The sequence below is a fragment of the Pleurodeles waltl genome, chromosome 4_1 (genome assembly GCF_031143425.1).
Source record: "Pleurodeles waltl isolate 20211129_DDA chromosome 4_1, aPleWal1.hap1.20221129, whole genome shotgun sequence".
NCBI lineage: Eukaryota > Metazoa > Chordata > Amphibia > Caudata > Salamandridae > Pleurodeles > Pleurodeles waltl.
The window spans coordinates 615,038,299-615,058,756 of NC_090442.1; the positions used below are offsets into that span (position 1 = coordinate 615,038,299).

Genomic DNA, 20,458 nt, shown 5'->3' on the forward strand with positions numbered 1-20,458 from the left:
ACTAACGTTAATACCACGGCTACTGAACATATCTTTTGAGCATCCCCTTGAGTTGCAGAGAGCTCACAGAATTCGATCAAGAACTTCAACTTCAACTCTTGAATCTAGACCTCAATCGATTATAACATGCCTCTTACGCCATGAACAGGTCCGCCAAATATTAACAGCTGCTCGTAAACATGGTCCGTATGACTTGGAAGGCCATAAAGTATTTATTGCTGCAGACTTCTCCACTGAAACCAATGCCAAACGAAAAGCGTTCCTGCAACTTAGGCCAAGACTTCGCAAATGGGATATCAAATATGGTCTTTTAGAACCTGCCACAATGTGGATCACAATGGACGGGAACTCAAGGTACTACACGGAGCCTGAGGATCTGGTATGCTTCCTGGACAGTTTGGATGACCAACATATGGACTCAACGCCACTGGACAAAACATCTATGAATAGTCTGCTTCAATTACAGAAAGATCCACAAAGCCATCGCACCGGTAGATTACACGTCCGTACCTTTAAGAAACAGTTTGACAGAGATAAAGCAGTCCACTGCGTAAAGTCACTCACACAGGAAAATCCCAGAGACAAATCGAGATCACCTCTAAAGTCACCCACGTCTTTTAATAAAGTAACTAATGCTCAACCTTCCACTATCAATTCTTCCAGCTAGATGAGTATATTTATACATGCTATGTATTAATATAATGTTATTAGTGTTTTACTGCAATTATTAATTCTGATGGATATGATTTATTTCCTATCCTCATATATTGCTGTTCAATAACCATGTACATTTCCTACTGTGTTTGTATTTGCAGATTTTCTCTTGGATAGATTTTATAACTCCATGGAGTGTTTTTTCGTATAATTTATTTACCATGAGTGGTTTTCCTTTCCTCCCCTCCAGAGTCTGGGTTTTGAATTGAGGTTTAGACCCACCGACGAAAGATACATATTATTTGATCTGCAGTGTTCTTTTACATTCTAGCACTTAGAACGGTGTACTTACACTATTTAGAGTTTAGTGTTAACAATATTTTATGATTATAGTTCCACATATTGGTTTCAGGTTTACTATACTCCAGATATTATTATTTTTATTTTATTTTTTTCCCCTCCAGTAAGTTCTCATTATCACATTACCATATAGTTTATCTACTTCCTTTTCCCTTTTTTTTAGCATTTTGACTCTGTTTCACACAGTACAAATATACTCTAACATTTTTAGTCATCATCATGACAACAAGTCCTATGCAAATTGTCTCTCTCAATGTCAATGGCTTTACTAATTACATTAAAAGGAAGAAAATTCTTTCCTATTTAGCCTCCAAACATACTGATATTGCTCTCATCCAGGAGACTGATCTATCTGATATAGAATCAGAAAAATTAAAACGAGATTGGGTAGGCCAGATACTTTACAGCTGCAAATCCCCTTCTCACATATCAGGAGATGCTACATCCCACACTACTACTAGGAAAAGTGGTGTAGCCATTCTAATACGGAAAACACTGCAATGCCAAATACTTCAGTCATGGTCAGATGAGGATGGTAGATTTGTTTTAGCGAAGCTTAAAGTTGGTAACAATATATTAGGAGTGGGTTCCATATATGCCCCTGTTGGGACTAAAGCCCCCTTTTTCCTTCATCTAAATAGAATTCTAACAGAAATGGGAATTTCCAGAAAAGTTTTGGGAGGCGATTGGAATCTTGCGCCAGATGTGATCTTAGACAGGACAGGTCCCCTGGACACAACTCATGGTAGAGATAGAGCCATACTGGGAGACATCAGAGAAGATCATGGTTTGATCGATATCTGGCGTTTACTACATCCATCAGATAAAGGGTTTACATATCACTCAACAGTACATGATTCCCATTCTAGAATAGATTACTTCCTTATTTCACATTATATTACACCACAAGTACTAGATTGTGATATTTTAGAAATTGCACTGTCGGATCACGCTCCTATCAGTCTCCAGCTTGATTGGGGTCTGAAACGCCCTTGTAGGAAACCATGGCGATTAAACATATCGCGCTACAAACTACCAGCAGAAAAGTCACAATTACAATCACATTTGACTACTTATATGAAAGATAACAAAGGATCAGTTTCTTCTCCACAAATCTTATGGGCAGCCGCAAAAGCCACTATTAGGGGGCAAATTATGAGGGATTCTGCCATAACAAATAAACGCAGAATAGAACAACAGGCCATTTTGGAAAATTATATCAAAACACTGACACATACTCATTTTAGTAATCCAACTGAAGCTTCCAGATGCAGATTGGAAAAAGCGAAGATGGAACTTAATACACTATATACTTCCAAAGCAGAATATATGCTATATAGACTTAAGGCTCGCAATTATGAACAAGGAGAAAAAGCAGGCCGTTTACTAGCGGCACGATTAAAACAGCGAGAAGCTATGACAGCTATTCCAGCTATATATAACCCTGAGGGTAAACTAATAACTGAGACTCAAGCAATAGCTAATACGTTTGCAGATTATTATACCAAGTTATATAGTTCAGAAGTTGATGATGAACTCCTCAAAGAACAGGAATTCTTTGATAAAATAACACTACCCTGTCTCAATGAACAGGACCGGCTCATACTGACTGGCGAAATAACAAAGGATGAAATTGCGCAAGCAATCTCCAGTCTCCCATACAATAAAGCACCGGGAGAAGATGGTTTTCTTGGGGAATTTTACCGTTGGGTAAAACCAGAAGCAATAGATGCCCTTTATGAGGTTTATAAAGAAGCAGAGGAAACTGGTAGTCTCTTCTCACTCTCAAATAAAGCTATCATAACTGTCATTCCCAAACCTGAGAAAGATCCATTATACTGCAGTAACTATCGTCCGATATCTCTTCTGAATACAGATTCGAAGCTATTAGCCACCATTCTTGCCAAAAGACTCAAACAAGTTATCTCTAAACTCATACATAATTCTCAAGTTGGATTCATGCCAGGCAGAAACTCTCGTAGCCATCTCCGCACTTTGGCTCACATACTTTGGTTTTCTAAGGATGCTGGAGAAGACAGAGTAGCATTATCCTTAGATGCTGAAAAGGCCTTTGACCGCATCGAATGGAGTTATATGTTCCGTACATTGCATAGGTTGGGATTAGGTGATGATTTTATCTCTAAGGTTAAATGGTTATACAAGACACCATCTGCACAAGTGAATTGTGGGGGTTTCCTTTCAAAAACCTTTTTAGTGCAAAGAGGTACCCGCCAGGGTTGCCCTTTATCGCCCCTCTTATTTCTTCTTGCACTTGAACCACTGGCTGCAGCAATAAGACAGTGTTCACAAATAGCAGGCATTCCTACACCAGCAGGCATCTCAAAACTACTTCTATACGCGGATGACATATTACTCACACTTACAGATCTACCTACTTCACTCTCGGCACTCATGTCTACTATTTCTCACTTCTCAAACATTTCTGGATACAAAGTCAATTGGAATAAGAGTGAAGCTCTCCCATTGTCCCGGGGCACAACAAAAGCAGCTATCTTAGGCTACAATTTTCAATGGAAAGCGGATCGCCTGAAGTATCTAGGTATTTATATCAACACTGGTTTAGAACGTATGATTCAAGATTACTTAGATCCACTCATTGCTAAAACGAAGTCAGAATATGAAAAATGGTCCCATCTTAACCTGTCCTTTTGGGGTAGAGTCCAGGCAGTGAAAATGATTATAGTGCCTCGTTTCACATATGTTTTAGGTATGTTACCTTTGACAGTTAAAATATCAATACTGCGAGACATTGACAAAGGTATTAAAACCTTTATTTGGGGATCTCTGAGACCTAGACTCAAAATCTCCAAACTGATTGCTCACAGGCGATCTGGTGGCCTTAGTTTACCATGCATTGAACATTACTATACAGCCCTCCATTTATCTCAATTGGTTTATCTTTGGCCAATACAGGATGACCCCCCCACTATGGGTTCTTATTGAAAAGCAATCTTTAAAGGTATCTTCAGGTTTGCAAATGTTTTATACTCATAAATCGCCTGCTTTACAAAGTTCTAACCCTATTATTCAGTCTATGCTTAAGATTTGGATACACTCCCACAAACTCCTTAAGAGTAATCCGAGGCTACATAATAAGGCTCCCATATGGCATAACGCTGATATTCGAATAGGGAAACAGACAATTTCCTGGGATACATGGGAGAGAGCAGGTATTCTAATGCTGGATCATTTATTCACTTTAGAAGGCAAGCTTAAAACCTTTACGATGCTTCAGATAGAATTTCAACTCCCTAGCTCTCAAAAGGGGAAATACTTACAATTGAAACAAGCTCTACTTAGTAGACTAGGACCATTTCCGTGGATACCTGAGGATTCCCCAGTCGTACAATACTTAAAAACTTGGGGGAAATTGAAAGGAGCGGTCTCTGGATTTTATAATCTCATTGTGCATAAACTACATTCATCACCATTACTAGCACAACTCCACGTCAAATGGCAAGGATTACTTAATGTAGCGTATTCCAATGAGGACTGGGCGGATGTTGTTATGAACATGGATAAAGGAATCAGAGAGGCAAGAATGAAATTTACTCTTTTCAAAATTCTTCATAATTGGTACTGGTCACCACAAAAACTCAAGGCAGCAGGTTTACTACACCATTCTACCTGTTGGAGGTGTCCTCATGAGGACTGTGATATCCTACACATTTAATTTTGATGTCCAGTTTTGACGGAATACTGGTCTTCTATAACTTCCTCTATACACAGAGCTATACATGTGCCCATTCCTTTAACAGAAAAATTAGTTATATTACATGATGTTACTGATCTCCCAAATCTAACAAACCATACAAGAAGATTGATTGCTATTGCACTCACTGTAGCAAAAATTTGTATATTACGACATTGGAGAACACCACAACGTCCTACACATGATGAATGGCTTATTGAAATGTATAACATGGCATCATATGAAAAGCTGATTTACAGATTGCAAGATAATGTTGGGATTTTCATCAAAATTTTGAAACCCTTTCTAGCTAATACATATTCTATTAATATTCACACGTAAACGTTTTCTCATTCTTTGTCTCCTATCTTTATTAAGACATTTTTATTATTGTTTTGAGTCATGCTGTTATTAAGACAATTGATATCTCACCCATTAACACTGTTATTTTAAGTAGGACTTACTGTTCACCAATTCAACACTGTTGAATTGGCAGGAATATCTGCATTTGAAATGTTATATATGTGGATTTGCATGATATCACTATCTCGACTGTCTTCTAACACCCTATAATATATGGTTTAATACATATTGCATAATTCTTTCTTTCCATATTTTCTGTTATAGGTCTACTTCTAAGAGTTAATGCATAGTTGGATGCCTTATAAATAATCTCATATATTGCATTTATTGATATATGTATAATGTTTTTTTTTTTTTTTGTGTTTAGAAATCTGAGAAGTTAATATTTCATAATATTTTTCGTATATGGCCATAATTTGATGTATTGTTTCTCTATTTAACACAGTCTGTATATTGACATGTACTTCTCAATAAACATATACAAAAAAAAAACGCGGGTCCTCAGCATCAATTTGTCAAGAAAGAAGGTGGAATACAGTGGCTGCATTGAAAGCGCCTGCAGATCACTTACGTGACAAGCTGATGAAATCACAGTAAGGAAAATAGGTTTCAGGATCAACAGAAGCAGTGAGCAACTTTACATTAGCTCAGAAGGTGTACACTTAAGAAATGTCAGACCAAGTTAGGGTCCCACTGAGGCCTCACAAACAGTATAGGACGGAATGTGTGTGTCAAATATTTATTAAGCCACATCAAAAGCAATGAAAAACAAGAATTGCTGGTCCGGCAAATGCAAGAAGGGAAACAGGGCCAACAAATAACCTCTGATAGTGCCCGCTGCAAGACCTTGATGAGTTAAGGAAATAACAAACAACAGAATGTCCGAACATTTTGCTTGTAAGGGAGTCAGTGTTTCAGGCACCACCCTAAGCAATTAAATTGTTTTACCGCCCACCAATGACAGGTGTCACCTAAGGACGTTTGGCTGCAGAGAATGTCTTGGCAGCTCAAACACAGTCAACTGCTGCTGTGCAGTCTGAATGCATGAAGGTGTAAGTTGTGCAAGTTTAGATGAAGAACTCAGCCCTACTGCTGAGAGGGGATGTCCTCCTGAAGTGGTAGCCTGATCGGAGTACAGATGCTCATGCTCTGAAATTGTGGGTACACTCTCTCCTTGTTTACTCCAAGATAATAAGGATGACTTGTGCCTGTTCATTTTTTATCTTCTTCAGGACTTCGGCAGGTGAGGTAGTGGCAGGAAGGAGTAAAGGAGTCCCTTGTTCCACTTCAACCAGAATGAGCCTCTTAAAAGGTTCCCCTGCAAAATCCTTTAGAGCAAAATCATTGACACTGCGGATTATCAACAGCGGTGAATAGGTCCCGCCAGGGCGCTCCCACTGATCCAATATGCCCAGTGCCACTGTGGGATGCAGATGTCACTTCTAAACAGGCAGGAAATGTCTGCTCTGTTCATCTGCTTTATTACTCAAGGACACCACCGGGTGTTTGGCTACTAGAAAGGTGTTCTGATGTTCCAAATACCTGAAGAGTTGCAGTACTACATAGTGCTGGTGTTGTCTGTGGGGTCCTGCACTAGCCTCCACCTGACTGATGTCAGGAAAGTAACCAGGGTCAAAATAATGGCTAACGCTCCAATAGGTAGATTTGGAGCAGGCTCTGTGCTGGAGAACAGAGACATCTGATCCACCCAAACGAGTAGTGTTGCATTCCTCACCACTGTGAATTCAGAGCAGTAAGTAGAGAGCAGTCTGCCACAGAAAAAAATGTGATCCGTCAGTTACCACTGCACATCTTGGGGCATCTCATTGTAACCCTAATGGAATCGGACAATCTGCCTTGATGCTGGGCCCAATGGGATTTCAGATTCAATTGCAGGGCCAGCATGTGCCACCAGCAGTTGCTGCCTAGTAGGAAGCAAGAGGGCAAGAGACCAAAAAGTCTCAGAGCCATCCTCACCAAGATCCAGGACTGTACCTGAAACATCAGGATCATAGACCAAATGTCCAAGACTCGCTGTAATCTATGGAAGGCTTTGAACCTCATGGTATCCACAATTACCTCAATGTATGGAAGCCTCGGTGAGCAACTCAGGTGGGATTTCAGCTGGTTTATGGCGAAACCCAACGATGTTACGAGTTCTGCTGTCGTCCAAAAGGTGGTGTAAGACTGACTGGGGAAAGTCACCTTTCAGTCAGTCATCAAGGAACTCACGGTCTCCAAACCTGGGCAGCGACAACTGAGATCATCACTTTTTTGAACACCTGAGGTGCCAAGGTAGGGCCAAAGGGGAGCACTGTAAATTGAAGTTGTTCCTGGCCAATCTTGAACCGCAGGTAACCCTGGTGGAATTGCGGGACGGGTATATGAAAACATATGCCTACAAGTCCATGTTCTTTTGAAGGAAGGCTTTAAAGGCTGAAGGTCTAGGATGGGCCTGAGGTTTCCATACCTCTCTCCGAGACTGGAATCTATTCTATGACACCCTTGGTGAGTAAAATATGTACCTCCTGCAGTAGGATGGCCAGATGCACCTTCTAGATTTGTTCTCGAACAGGAGGAAGGTGGGTAGTAAGCGAAAGGCTAGGCATTGCCCGTTTGACCAAGCTGTATGAGCCATTGGTCGGACCTTATGGACCACCACTCGGAAAGGAAATAATGAAACCTGTTCCCTACCACTTTGACAAAATTAATCTCATCTGTGACTGTAGTAGCAGACGAGGAGGAGTTGAAAGTGTGCTGTTCTGTGCAATGTCTGCCATTGCCACATTTATAGTCCGAAAAGACTGGACATTCTGTTGCACTACTGGTTGGGAAGGCTACTGTTGTTTACAGGCTAAACCCCTGGAAAAGCCCCTAAAATGTGCAGAACTGATGAGGAATTTGTTTTGCAGGAGTGAAAAGCCCCAAGTAATGTGTTGTGGCCCTACTGTTTTTAAACTGTTCCAGTGCAGAGCCCTCCTTCTCTCCCTACAGTCTATAACCATCAAAAGGCATGCCCAATCCTGATGCCTACATATTACCAGAAAATGTGATAAACCACATCCAGGCATGCCTGTGAAGCAGGACACTAGAACCAACAGGTCTGCCCATGAAATCCATGATGCTTAGACCTGCGTAGATTACATTTCGCCCCATCTTGCCCATCATGGATAATCTGAGCTATTGAGACCCTAGTCACCTCCGGGATCAATGGCATAATCTCACAAACAATGTCCATTAGACCTGCTTTTATGAACTGTAGTACCAAGTTAGCAGAAGAAAACATATGTATGCTAAAAACATCAAACTGTTTGTTTTTTTCTATATGGAGAACTTGTCAGAAATAAGTTAGGATGAACCTTACAGGTTGAAGTCTGCACAGCACAATAAGACTTGCAGTAGGCAGGGGTGCGGAATTCCTATCGACGCCCGAGACATGTTGGTATCTTTGGGCAAATGCGTGTTTGCTATGTAGAAATGCATTTTGAGAGTCGGAACCGACTCGCAAAATGCATTTCCGAGTCGCAAATAGGAAGCGGTGTTCCCTTCCTATTTGCGAGTCGCAGTGGTATGCAATTCCATTTGCGACCGCGTATGCGGTCACAAATGGAGTTGCAGTTACCATCCACTTGAAGTGGATGGTAACCCACTCGCAAACGGGAAGGGGTCCCCATGGGACCCCTTCCCCTTTGTGACTGGACCCAAAAATATTTTTTCAGAGCAGGCAGTGGTCCAAGTGACCACTGCCTGCCCTGAAAAAATCCCGAAACAAAAGGTTTCGTTTTTTTTTTCTAAGTGCAGCTCGTTTTCCTTTAAGGAAAACGGGTTACACTTGGAAAAAAAAAATACTGCTTTATTTATAAGCAGTCACGGACATGGAGGTCTGCTGTTCCCAGCAGGCCTCCATCGCCGTGAGTTCCCAGAGTCACTATGGGGTCGCAATTTGCGACCCACCTCATTAATATTAATGAGGTGGGTCTTTGCGACCCCATAGCGACTCGCAGAAGGTGTCTGAGACACATTTCTGCATACCAAATTGCGAATTGCAATTTGCGAGTCGCAGGGACTCGCAGATTGCAAGTCGCAATTTGGTATATTGCTACATCTGGCCCTTAGTATCTTCGGAAGGGCTGGAAGATGTAATTTCTATTTTGCTGGAAGGACAAATAAGCAATAAATTAAAATAGACATGGTCAGAGCTGTGGAACGTTGAGCAAACTGCCCGAGTACCACTGTGCAGCAGTCTTTCTGAGGAGCTTGCATTTTTTCACAAGGTAAATGGGAGAGAGGCTGTGTAAATAAGGTAAAAAATGTTTAAACGCATTTTTCTTTGAGCTGATACCTTCTTTGGTGCACACAATTGTTAGGATCAGTCATGTGCAAACTTGCCCTGAAACGGCTCTAAGCCAGAGGCTGGTAAAAACAGCAGGATACTGTCTCAAAGCTTACAATGCAGCATGCCGAATTAAGTTAATTATTTAATGCATAGGCCATTTCTGTAGTTATCAACAACAAAGAGAGCGTGTGTGGAACTTGACCCTTCAATAGTTCCTAGATTTCCTTTTATTTTACAGTTGCATTTATGTAAATAAAAAATATAACAAAGCATACATACAGGGTTTCATACACTTAAATGGCTATGAAGTACAATAACATTTGAGCAGGCCATTCCACTCTCACATCGGGTCAGTCATGGCAGCTGCCCTGTGTCATCCATCAATTTAGGCACAATATAGCACAGTGGGTTATGAACTGGCATCAAAGACCTGCCTGCAAACTGCAAGGCATGGATTTAGAACATTTTTGTTTTCTTCCAATGTTTTGTCAATATAAGTCTGATAAAATGGTTTCTTTGGGTTATAATAAAGTCGTCTTATTACAAACAGCCCCACTCACTGTGTTACTTTTTAATATCTAACTGTGTTTCTCGTGGCCATGTACTCTTCATTTAAAATCCCTACCATTAAAAACAATGTGTGACTCTTAAACCATGAAACTCTCATTATCGCATGTAACGTCAACAATTCATGTGTACAGTGTTACTTAAGCCAATGAGGAATGTACACTTATTTGTACACTAGTATGATTATTGTCATGTATAATGTCTGTGTGTAATGGAAAGCGCTCCGACACTGTGATTAATAGGGCTATAATGATTTGATAAAAACCGTAAGTGCTATTTAAATTGTTAGTTGTGTAAATACTCGTACAAACTAATACATCTGACACTCTTACAGTAGGCATGCATCTTACATACAAGGATTGAATAAAATCAAACGCTTGCCTCCACATCGCTGCCTGTTTGTTATTACTTCCAACAGAAGGCTAACAACATTCAAGCGCTGCTAAAAGGAGTCCGATGTTGGCAAATTACACCGGGACGAATTCTGTGTATTTGACTGAGGCCAGACCGACCCCCAATCCAGCTACCGGGACCAGGATCCAGCCAGACCCCTCTTGATACCAGTGCTGACCAAAAGTAAACCCTGGTTAGCTAAGTGCAAGACAAGCCTGAAAGTAGAACCTTTATGTTTTTCAAGAGATTTGTGATCATTCTATAGTACCATGAAATGAATGCAAATACCAACAGCAAACTAATGGCGCTTGATCAGAAGATACTTTGCTAGTGCACATGTATGAGCGCCTATCCGTTTGAGCTGCAGAGTTCAGTACCACCTAAAGTACAAACACACGCTTCTTTCCAGGCCAAGATGAAGTCAATTACTGTAATCCATCCACAAGCCAATGACAGTATTAACTGTAGAATGCCTGCCCTCAAATGGGGAGCACAGAATACTATTACTAGCCGGTTTGGATGAAATAAACAGGTTAAGGAGAGTGGAGATCTGCCTCAGTCTAAATGTTCAAAATCTTGCCTGATTTAATAGGCTTAGGGCTCTCACTCTTTGGGCTACAATTTGAGCCCCAGAGGCCTACAATAGTACCATCAATCATTACCTCAGTGATATTAAAGGGATTCAAACTCAGCCAATGGCTACCAATCCTCATCATAATGTGTCTTAAGAGGGATGATACGGTTCCCTCCATAAAGGTGAAAATAGAAATCATGTGACTGGACGAGGTGTCCTAGAGTTTCAATACAACAGACTTGATGACTGTGCAGAAGACTGAGCATAACCACAACTCAAGGTATGCGCATAGAAAATGCACCCACTGGAAAGAAGTGCCTTTACCTCAAATCTTTTGGATGTCATTTCTACCTGTGGAATTTTTGACATTATCAAAAGCCGTTGAGTTATCTAGAAGAATTAGGGCACGGAAGCAGCTGCTATTAGATGAACAATATCCAAAACCATCACAAGAAAACATCTAGTGCTGTGTTTGAGAGGAAAAAAACATCATAAAAGTAGTCTAGCTGGTGATTGTGATTGGTCACAGAATGCAATAATCTTAGCTGCCTATTGCAAAAGTGAAATGGATTGAACCTACGAAGGCTCAGATCGATCATGACCTTTTTCTTTTCAAAGTGCCACCAGAGTAGATATGCAGCTTGAAAGACTTGTCCATTAACACTGCAGTCTTAATCAGTTGACAATCCAATGGAATACATTTAAGAATGCTGGTGGTTTAAAGAAAAGGGCAGATTGAATTATGTGCTTTTTTCAGATGAAGATTAGAAATCCTATTCTGGGCAAAAAGTGTGTATCAGTTAAAATCATTTACAATCATAAGCTTAGCTTTACTTTCTTTGGGAAAACCTTGAAGGATCCACAAATGACCCCTTGCCGAGTTCAGAATTTTGTCTACTTTACAGAAATGTATAGCTTTACTGGACCCACCGCTGGTTTCACACCCATTTCTACCACTAACTGGAAGGAGACTGAAAGCACAAAAAAATAGGAAAAATGGGCTATGTCCCAGTTAAATGCCAAAACTGTTTTGAAAATTTTGGTTTTCTAATCCGGCTGTTGCTGAAAGCTGGGAAGGTGGTGACTTTAGTAAAAAGAAAAAAGGACGCTTCCTTCTGCAGCACTTTTCTTCCCTTTTTCCCCAAAACCCCAAAATGCTGCTGTATTTTGGCTAATTTCTCCGTACCTGTAGGGGAACCCACAAATAGCCAAAAAAAGGGCTTAGTACCTGGGGGGAAAACTTAGCAGCAAAAGGCTTATCAAACATGAATTGGATATATAAATGAATACACACAAACAACGGCGTAATGATTTTGACCTCATAACTTAAGTACGTCATGAAATGTCACGGATGCATCCCTCTCACTGTTCATGTCTTACTTCTGGTTGGGACAACGAAGACCTCAGTGATACTGGATAAGTGGTTGTGAAGGAGGATGTGAAGGAAGAATGCATTTTAATTACCACTGACATCCCTTTCCCTGGCTTACTTTTATTTTACTGAGCTTATGTTTACGCTCACTCACTCACACTGAAATTCTTGAAGACACAACACCTCAGTTACTTTTAATTTTTTAAACAGGAAACCAGAACACTCTACCTATTACGGGTGCCTAGTTGTCCAGTTTTGAATAACAAACAAATAAACCAAGAATGACAACTGAAATATTGGAAAGGATGAAAATCCCAGTGAGCAGCCAAACCTGGTAAGGGTGTTTTTTACACTTACTGTAGAAACTTGTGCTGGTTGAGCAAACAGCTAGGTTGGCATTAGCAGTTCTACAGGGGGACGGAAGAGCATAGCCCAAATAATCCTACAGCTGATAGTATTATAGAGACCTATTCCATACTTGTGACTAGAGGTTCCAGTGGACCAACCCTGTATTTTCTGCATAAGTGCGTCATTTACAGATCAGCAGACAATTAGTATAGGGTGAAGAAAGAACACACAAAACCAGCAGGACTGGGCCACAAAAACTACCACTCTTGGTCCAAATTCGTGTGTGGGACTTCCAGTGGTCAATACCCTTTAGGATTTGCATATCATAGATTAGAATGCTTCTGATTCTAAAATAGAAATTATGTACTTCACAGTAATTAAACTATTTTGTAGCCTAGAAACTGAAGGTGCTATTATCATCTACATCAATATTCTCATCTCAATCAGTCACATAACAATGACAAGTTAAGTGAATTCACCGGTATTCAAAACTTGTAAGTTGCTGGTAACAATACGTGTTCAGCACCAGGTACTTTATCCATTGAAACATTAAAGTGACTCATAATTTATCCTTGAAAAAAGTAATGGACTAGCGATGTATTGGGCAATTCTTTTTAAAAAACAACTTTGTGTTTGTAGGGGAGGACGTTGGCAGAACAACGCTGCGAATAGCAAACTTCATTGCTCTTTTTCAGCTGTTGATAACATCAAAAGGGGACTCGTGTGCATAGGTGAAGAACTGTTTAGTAACTGCTTTTGGTAGCTCTGCAACAATCCAGTCCTCGAGGACACCAGAGAAGAAATGGTCACTTAGTGGAGAAAATGCTAATGCAATTATTATAGAGAAAATGGAGCGGATACCGATTTATGTCTGCTAGGATCAAAGGGTACAAAATAAAGAAAAAGCTAGTTTCCTATTTAAAAATTCAATACAAGTTCAAGGCATAAGGTCTGTTTAGGTTAGAAGAGAATGAAAAACTTCAATACACAAATCACAGAGTTCAAACACCATACATGACCATATAAAAACAGATCATGTGTAGGCAGTTTTTCCTCATAGTGAATATCAATAACACAGTGTTGCACTGCATTTACTACTGTGGTCAATCAGAATACCCAGAACACGTAAAAGATTAAAGACTCATTTACTAGCCATTTTTCATTGCATAGACAAGACCCAATGGGTGGCAGAGAAATTCACTTAGGAACAGATGAAATACATATAATACAGCTCCATACACTCAATATCATAAGGTAAGATCACATTGTTACCATATCATTTACATGTCCTGAAAGCTACAAAAATAAAAGTAAAAGCATGATTTACAGAACTAGTAGTGGTGAGAAGGAGGACAGAAGCAATTCAGTACACAAACTGACCAACATCCTGGAAGTGGTGCTAAAACAACAGAATCTTCATCCCTTTTCCAAAATATTCAAAGGATTTGGGTGTCCTACTGGAGTCTATGCGCACCTATACCAAATGTACACGGAGGGCTACTTTACTGCAATGTTCTAATTTAAAAACTGAACACAACAATGGCACATTTTCATCCAAAGGCAGAACAATCACTGTTACATTCTCACCTTCTTGTGCTTCTTTCAGTTTTCCAAGGGCAGTCCTGGCTGTGCCCCTCCTGGCAAATGCTTTAGAATATGAACCATCTAAGGATATGGCTTGAGTACAATCTTTTTCTGCTTCCTCATACCTAAATAGGCAATTGAGACCCAGTATAAACATCTATATTATAGAGATGGTTTTTGACCATTCATGTGCCTTATTTCACATACAAAGATAACACTTCTGTCAACCAAATGTATTGTAAACAACAATAGCTTTATACTATGTGGTGCTGGTGATTACATATGTCAAAGAAATAGTTATACTTACATCAAAGAGTCAATGGTTGGCCTTGTGGCTGCTCACGGTTGGCTGTTTATCAGAATATTGACAAAACAAAGGTCATGCTGCAAGAAATATTGTGGAGGTGCGTATATATTGGTAAAGAAAAAGTTCCATCCTATAATGATAGTTCTCCAACTATGGAAACTTTCACAGATTCACATGCTTAAGAATTCATCAGGCTGGGAACTCTTGTTAGTCAATATAAACACAGGAGTACAAAACCACTTAACTATTATTGAAGGCATAGACTTTATGCACCTCATTATGTAACTCAAACTCTGGCCAATGAGGTGAAAGGGTTCAGAACTTTGCACGTAGTCAAGACATAGCAAGTATAAAAGTCTCACTACTGCAAAGGTGGGAGGGTCATAGGTAAAATAATGAAGGATACCTATCTTACTGCAGCCTTGAAAGAAGCAGAAAGTGAACAAGAATGTCTTGTTTGAGAACGCAGTGCTGGCCTAAGCAAAGAAAAGCTAGATAGAGAGAAATAAAACAGGATCACAAATGTGGCTATTGTTAAAATAATAAACAAAGCTGAATAAAATATATCTAGGCTAAAGTGCACAGTGGAAGGTGTAGTGTGCTAAAATAACATGCATGAAGCTAAAACCTAAATGGCTGCACAACACCATTTGTCAGCATAGCAAGCATGAATAGTTGGAATGTGCACTTCACTAAGAATAGTCATGCATTCTGGAGGTAGATTGAGATAACCACATTTTACGACCTCAGGAACCAAATCACAAGGTTGAAACTCTTGGGGTTGGGGAGCCTCTTGTGCAGAACCATCTAAAGCTTGAGGAGAGTGGTGAACCAGGGTTGTCTGGCCCAGGTGGGAGTCACTAGGAGGAGGGAGATCTATGTTGGCTTCAGAATCACCAATGGAATAAGGGGGGAGAGGTGGAAAAGAGTAGGCAAATATCTCTGACCAGTTCATCTATAGTGCATTGTCCATCGACTGTGGGAATATGGAGGCCAAGTTTGGGCATTTTGCGTTTCCCGCTGTGGCAAATAGGTCCATGTCCAAAACCCTATCAGTGGAAGTAGCAAGAAGTTCCCACTCGTGGACTTGCTGCGGCATCCAGCTGAGAAATTCAGCAAACACATTGTCCACTCCCGGGAGGTAGTCTGCTAACAGGTGGATCCTTTGGTGGAGAAACCAGTGCCAGACGGAATGAGCTAACATAGAAAGCTGAGGGGAGCAGGTGGCCCCTGCTTCTGAATGTAATAAATGCCTTCCATGTTGTTGTCCGTACTAGGGACTACCTCGGCCCCTCTATGGGGGATGAAGGCATTGAGGGCTAGATGGACAGCTAGGAGCCCCAGAAAGTGAATAGAGAGATCCCTGTAAGTGCGACCCCACTTGTCCTGGAGAGTAACATTTTGTAAGTGAGCCCCCTACCCACTGAGGGATGCAGCCTTTATGACAATGATCATTAGAACTGGGTTGAGAAAACGCTGCCTCCGCAACACATTTTTATGTTCCACCACTGAAGAGAGCAATGAGTGTGGGGCCTTATCAACACTAGATCTTCCCAATGACCCTCCTTTTAAGACCACTGATGCGTTAGGCATTCCTACAGCATATGCATGTGCAGTCTTGTCTGGGGTACTATGGCGATACAGGAGGCCATCACGCCTAGCACTTGTTATTTGGCTGAAAAAAAAGCAGCAACGCTTGGAAAGACTGGAGTCTTGTCAGACTGGGATATGCCTTCCCGAACTCTACATTCTAAACATACTGGTCTGTAGTAATATATGGCCAAGTGGGGAACAGCATCTACAGCCATCGCCCGACAGGTGCTGTGTGATTTTGGTGGGGGTGGAGGGGGTGCAGGGTGTGAATGGTGGCGATTCATTGCTTGGCTGACTATGGGGTGACTATTTTAGGGGAGGTACATTGACCTCTTCTTTTGGCTATATTTCCACAAGAGCACCCCCCCCCCCCAAAAGTAGCCCCTGGTGGAAGTTGGGCAGGCTGGGGTTAGAAAGACATGGAGGCTTCAGGGGAGGTGGTCTTAAAGCCTCTGCAATATCGGGAGAGGTGAAAGGGCTCCAGTGAGGAAGGTGTCTGTAAAGCACCCGTGGCTTTCCCTGTTTCCATACATTTTTTGATTTTCTCCAGCATCTCCTCAATCTGAGACTCAAAAGAGATGTTCCCCATAGAAGGGAGGTTGAGGAGATGCTGTTTAACGTCCGTCTTGAAGCCAGACACATGGAGCCAGGTATGCCTGCGAAAGAAGAGACTAGAGTTAATTCCGCAAACAACGATGTCAGAAGCATTGAGGGTGCACCCGATGACCAACTCATACCCCCTTTGACGGTGCTCCTTGAGGAAGTGTTGGAGGAGCTCCTCCATTTCATTCTAGTGGGCCTGGACATCTCTAGAGAGTATACATATGGAATTGCAGATGCATCAGAGGCTGGCAGACTATGCCGCTATTCATTTACCAGCCATGTCTATTCCTTTACTCTCTTTGAATGGTGGATGAGCAACGTCAGTGCCCTGAGCTTTCACCCTCTTATGAGCAGTATGAACCAATAGGTAATCTGGTGGGAGTTGGCTTCTAATATAGATAGGGTCTGATGGTGAGGTGTTGTATTTTTTTTTATCAACAAGTGAGATAATAACTTTGGATTTGACTGGCTCCATTAAAATATCAGGAGCTGGCTTGAGCATCTCCTTCAGCATAGTCAGATAATGCAGGGTGTTCAGAAGAAAGATTCCCAAAGAGGAAGTCCTTCTCAACGGGCTCTTCATGCATCTATACTTAATGATAAGCAGCAGCCCTACATAATACCTCATCATAAGAGGAGGTATAATCTGGTGGAAGAGATCAGACAAGTTAGAGATAGGGATCAGTATCCACAGGCAGATCCACATCATATCAGTCCCAGGAGTCTCCCTGTAAGAGTAACAGTCAAAATGGGGAGCACCCTGTCTTCCATTCCAGCATTTGTGACCCCAAGGCATCATGGTAAATGCAGTCATTAGCACGAATTTGAATAGAGTTTTGAAAGTTTTTCACCATAAGTTGGTGCGGCGAGTGCCGTATCTTCGGACACGTGTTTCTGGCTATTTGGCCGTCATCAGCGAAGAGCAACGTGTAGCTGGCAGGGTGCTTGAAATGCCACCTTGAAAGTATTCACAGGTTTAAGTACCACTCAAGAAGGCACACAGGTGCTTCACCCGAGCTCGTCAGCTCAGAGGCTCACGGGAGCCTTAATTACAACAGTCAAAATGGGGAGCACCCTGTCTTCCATTCCAGCATTTGTGACCCCAAGGCATCATGGTAAATGCAGTCATTAGCACGAATGACGAGCTCGGGTGAAGCACCTGTGCGCCTTCTTGAGTGGTACTTAAACCTGTGAATACTTTCAAGGCGGCATTTCAAGCAACCCTGCCAGCTACACGTTGCTCTTCGCTGATGACGGCCAAATAGCCAGAAACACGTGTCCGAAGATACGGCACTCGCCGCACCAACTTATGGTGAAAAACTTTCAAAACTCTATTCAAATTTGTGCTAATGACTGCATTTACCATGATGCCTTGGGGTCACAAATGCTGGAATGGAAGACAGGGTGCTCCCCATTTTGACTGTTGTAATTAAGGCTCCCGTGAGCCTCTGAGCTGACGAGCTCGGGTGAAGCACCTGTGCGCCTTCTTGAGTGGTCCTTAAACCTGTGAATACTTTCAAGGCGGCATTTCAAGCAACCCTGCCAGCTACACGTTGCTCTTCGCTGATGACGGCCAAATAGCCAGAAACACGTGTCCAAAGATACGGCACTCGCCGCACCAACTTATGGTGAAAAACTTTCAAAACTCTATTCAAATTCGTGCTAATGACTGCATTTACCATGATGCCTTGGGGTCACAAATGCTGGAATGGAAGACAGGGTGCTCCCCATTATGACTGTTGTAATTAAGGCTCCCGTGAGCCTCTGAGCTGACGAGCTCGGGTGAAGCACCTGTGCGCCTTCTTGAGTGGTACTTAAACCTGTGAATACTTTCAAGGCGGCATTTCAAGCAACCCTGCCAGCTACACGTTGCTTTTCGCTGATGACGGCCAAATAGCCAGAAACACGTGTCCGAAGATACGGCACTCGACGCACCAACTTATGGTGAAAAACTTTCAAAACTCTATTCAAATTCATGCTAATGACTGCATTTACCATGATGCCTTGTGGTCACAAATGCTGGAATGGAAGACAGGGTGCTCCCCATTTTGACTGTTGTAATTAAGGCTCCCGTGAGCCTCTGAGCTGACGAGCTCGGGTGAAGCACCTGTGCGCCTTCTTGAGTGGTACTTAAACCTGTGAATACTTTCAAGGCGGCATTTCAAGCAACCCTGCCAGCTACACGTTGCTCTTCGCTGATGATGGCCAAATAGCCAGAAACATGTGTCCAAAGATACGGCACTCGCCGCACCAACTTATGGTGAAAAACTTTCAAAACTCTATTCAAATTCGTGCTAATGACTGCATTTACCATGATGCCTTGGGGTCACAAATGCTGGAATGGAAGACAGGGTGCTCCCCATTTTGACTGTTGTAATTAAGGCTCCCGTGAGCCTCTGAGCTGACGAGCTCGGGTGAAGCACCTGTGCGCCTTCTTGAGTGGTACTTAAACCTGTGAATACTTTCAAGGCTGCATTTCAAGCAACCCTGCCAGCTACACGTTGCTCTTTGCTGATGACGGCCAAATAGCCAGAAACACGTGTCCGAAGATACGGCACTCGCCGCACCAACTTATGGTGAAAAACTTTCAAAACTCTATTCAAATTCGTGCTAATGACTGCATTTACCATGATGCCTTGGGGTCACAAATGCTGGAATGGAAGACAGGGTGCTCCCCATTATGACTGTTGTAATTAAGGCTCCCGTGAGCCTCTGAGCTGACGAGCTCGGGTGAAGCACCTGTGCGCCTTCTTGAGTGGTACTTAAACCTGTGAATACTTTCAAGGCGGCATTTCAAGCAACCCTGCCAGCTACACGTTGCTTTTCGCTGATGACGGCCAAATAGCCAGAAACACGTGTCCGAAGATACGGCACTCGCCGCACCAACTTATGGTGAAAAACTTTCAAAACTCTATTCAAATTCGTGCTAATGACTGCATTTACCATGATGCCTTGGGGTCACAAATGCTGGAATGGAAGACAGGGTGCTCCCCATTTTGACCGATCCCTGTAAGAGTACGTCATAAGTGTCTCCCCAGTGTGTCCACCTGTGTCAGAATGTGGTGATCCATGTGCAGTGTAAAACAGTGCGTGTCAGCTACAGAAGGGGAATGTGATGGTGGAGGCTTGGGTGGACTGTAAGACGGTGGAGGCAGTCCGGTGCACAGAAGAGAACTGGTGGCTTTATCCTACTTCCTTTGCTGCTTTGGAAGAGGAGGGGGATTCAGAGCTTCTTCAAAACTGAGCTGTCTCTTAGAAGGCCAAGAACCCAGCATCGGATGCTGTGTTAGTATGTGGGTCGTTGGAGGTGGATGACAATTTGTTTCTGTCAGGCATCAAGCTGTTCCAGTGAGAGCAGAGTGCTTCAGCGTCAGAGCAAATCTGTGTTTCAAGGCTCTCAGTTTTGGATCTTATAGTCAGGTCAGTGCCAAACTGAAAGCGGGCAGCGTTGAAGGCAGCGGTTTTAAGATTTTCTTCAATGCTGAGCCAAAGCTGAGCATGGTATCCAAAGTTGATTGTTGCTGTCGACCATGACCTGAAGGCAGTGGCAGCCCAGTTACCAGCTTCTGAGGGTTCAGAGCAGCTAAATGCCCCTTTTGGTGTAAATGTTAGAATCAGTGTCGAGGGGGAGGGGGAAGTGTACTCACAATCTGTTGAGCCAATGGGAGGTGTTCAATTTTGAGATCATAACC

The 20,458-nt window shown here is 42.1% G+C and overlaps 1 protein-coding gene across 3 annotated transcripts in view; it reads right to left on the reverse strand.

The window, feature by feature from the left end:
* Positions 1-20,458, reverse strand: part of RPAP3 (RNA polymerase II associated protein 3) — a 266,423-nt gene that overhangs the window by 140,477 nt on the left and 105,488 nt on the right. For all 3 annotated transcript variants that reach the window (XM_069229050.1, XM_069229048.1, XM_069229049.1), the window contains exon 10: positions 14,267-14,388. In XM_069229050.1, the coding sequence (XP_069085151.1) occupies positions 14,267-14,388 (122 nt within the window). The remainder of the gene's footprint in view (positions 1-14,266; positions 14,389-20,458) is intronic.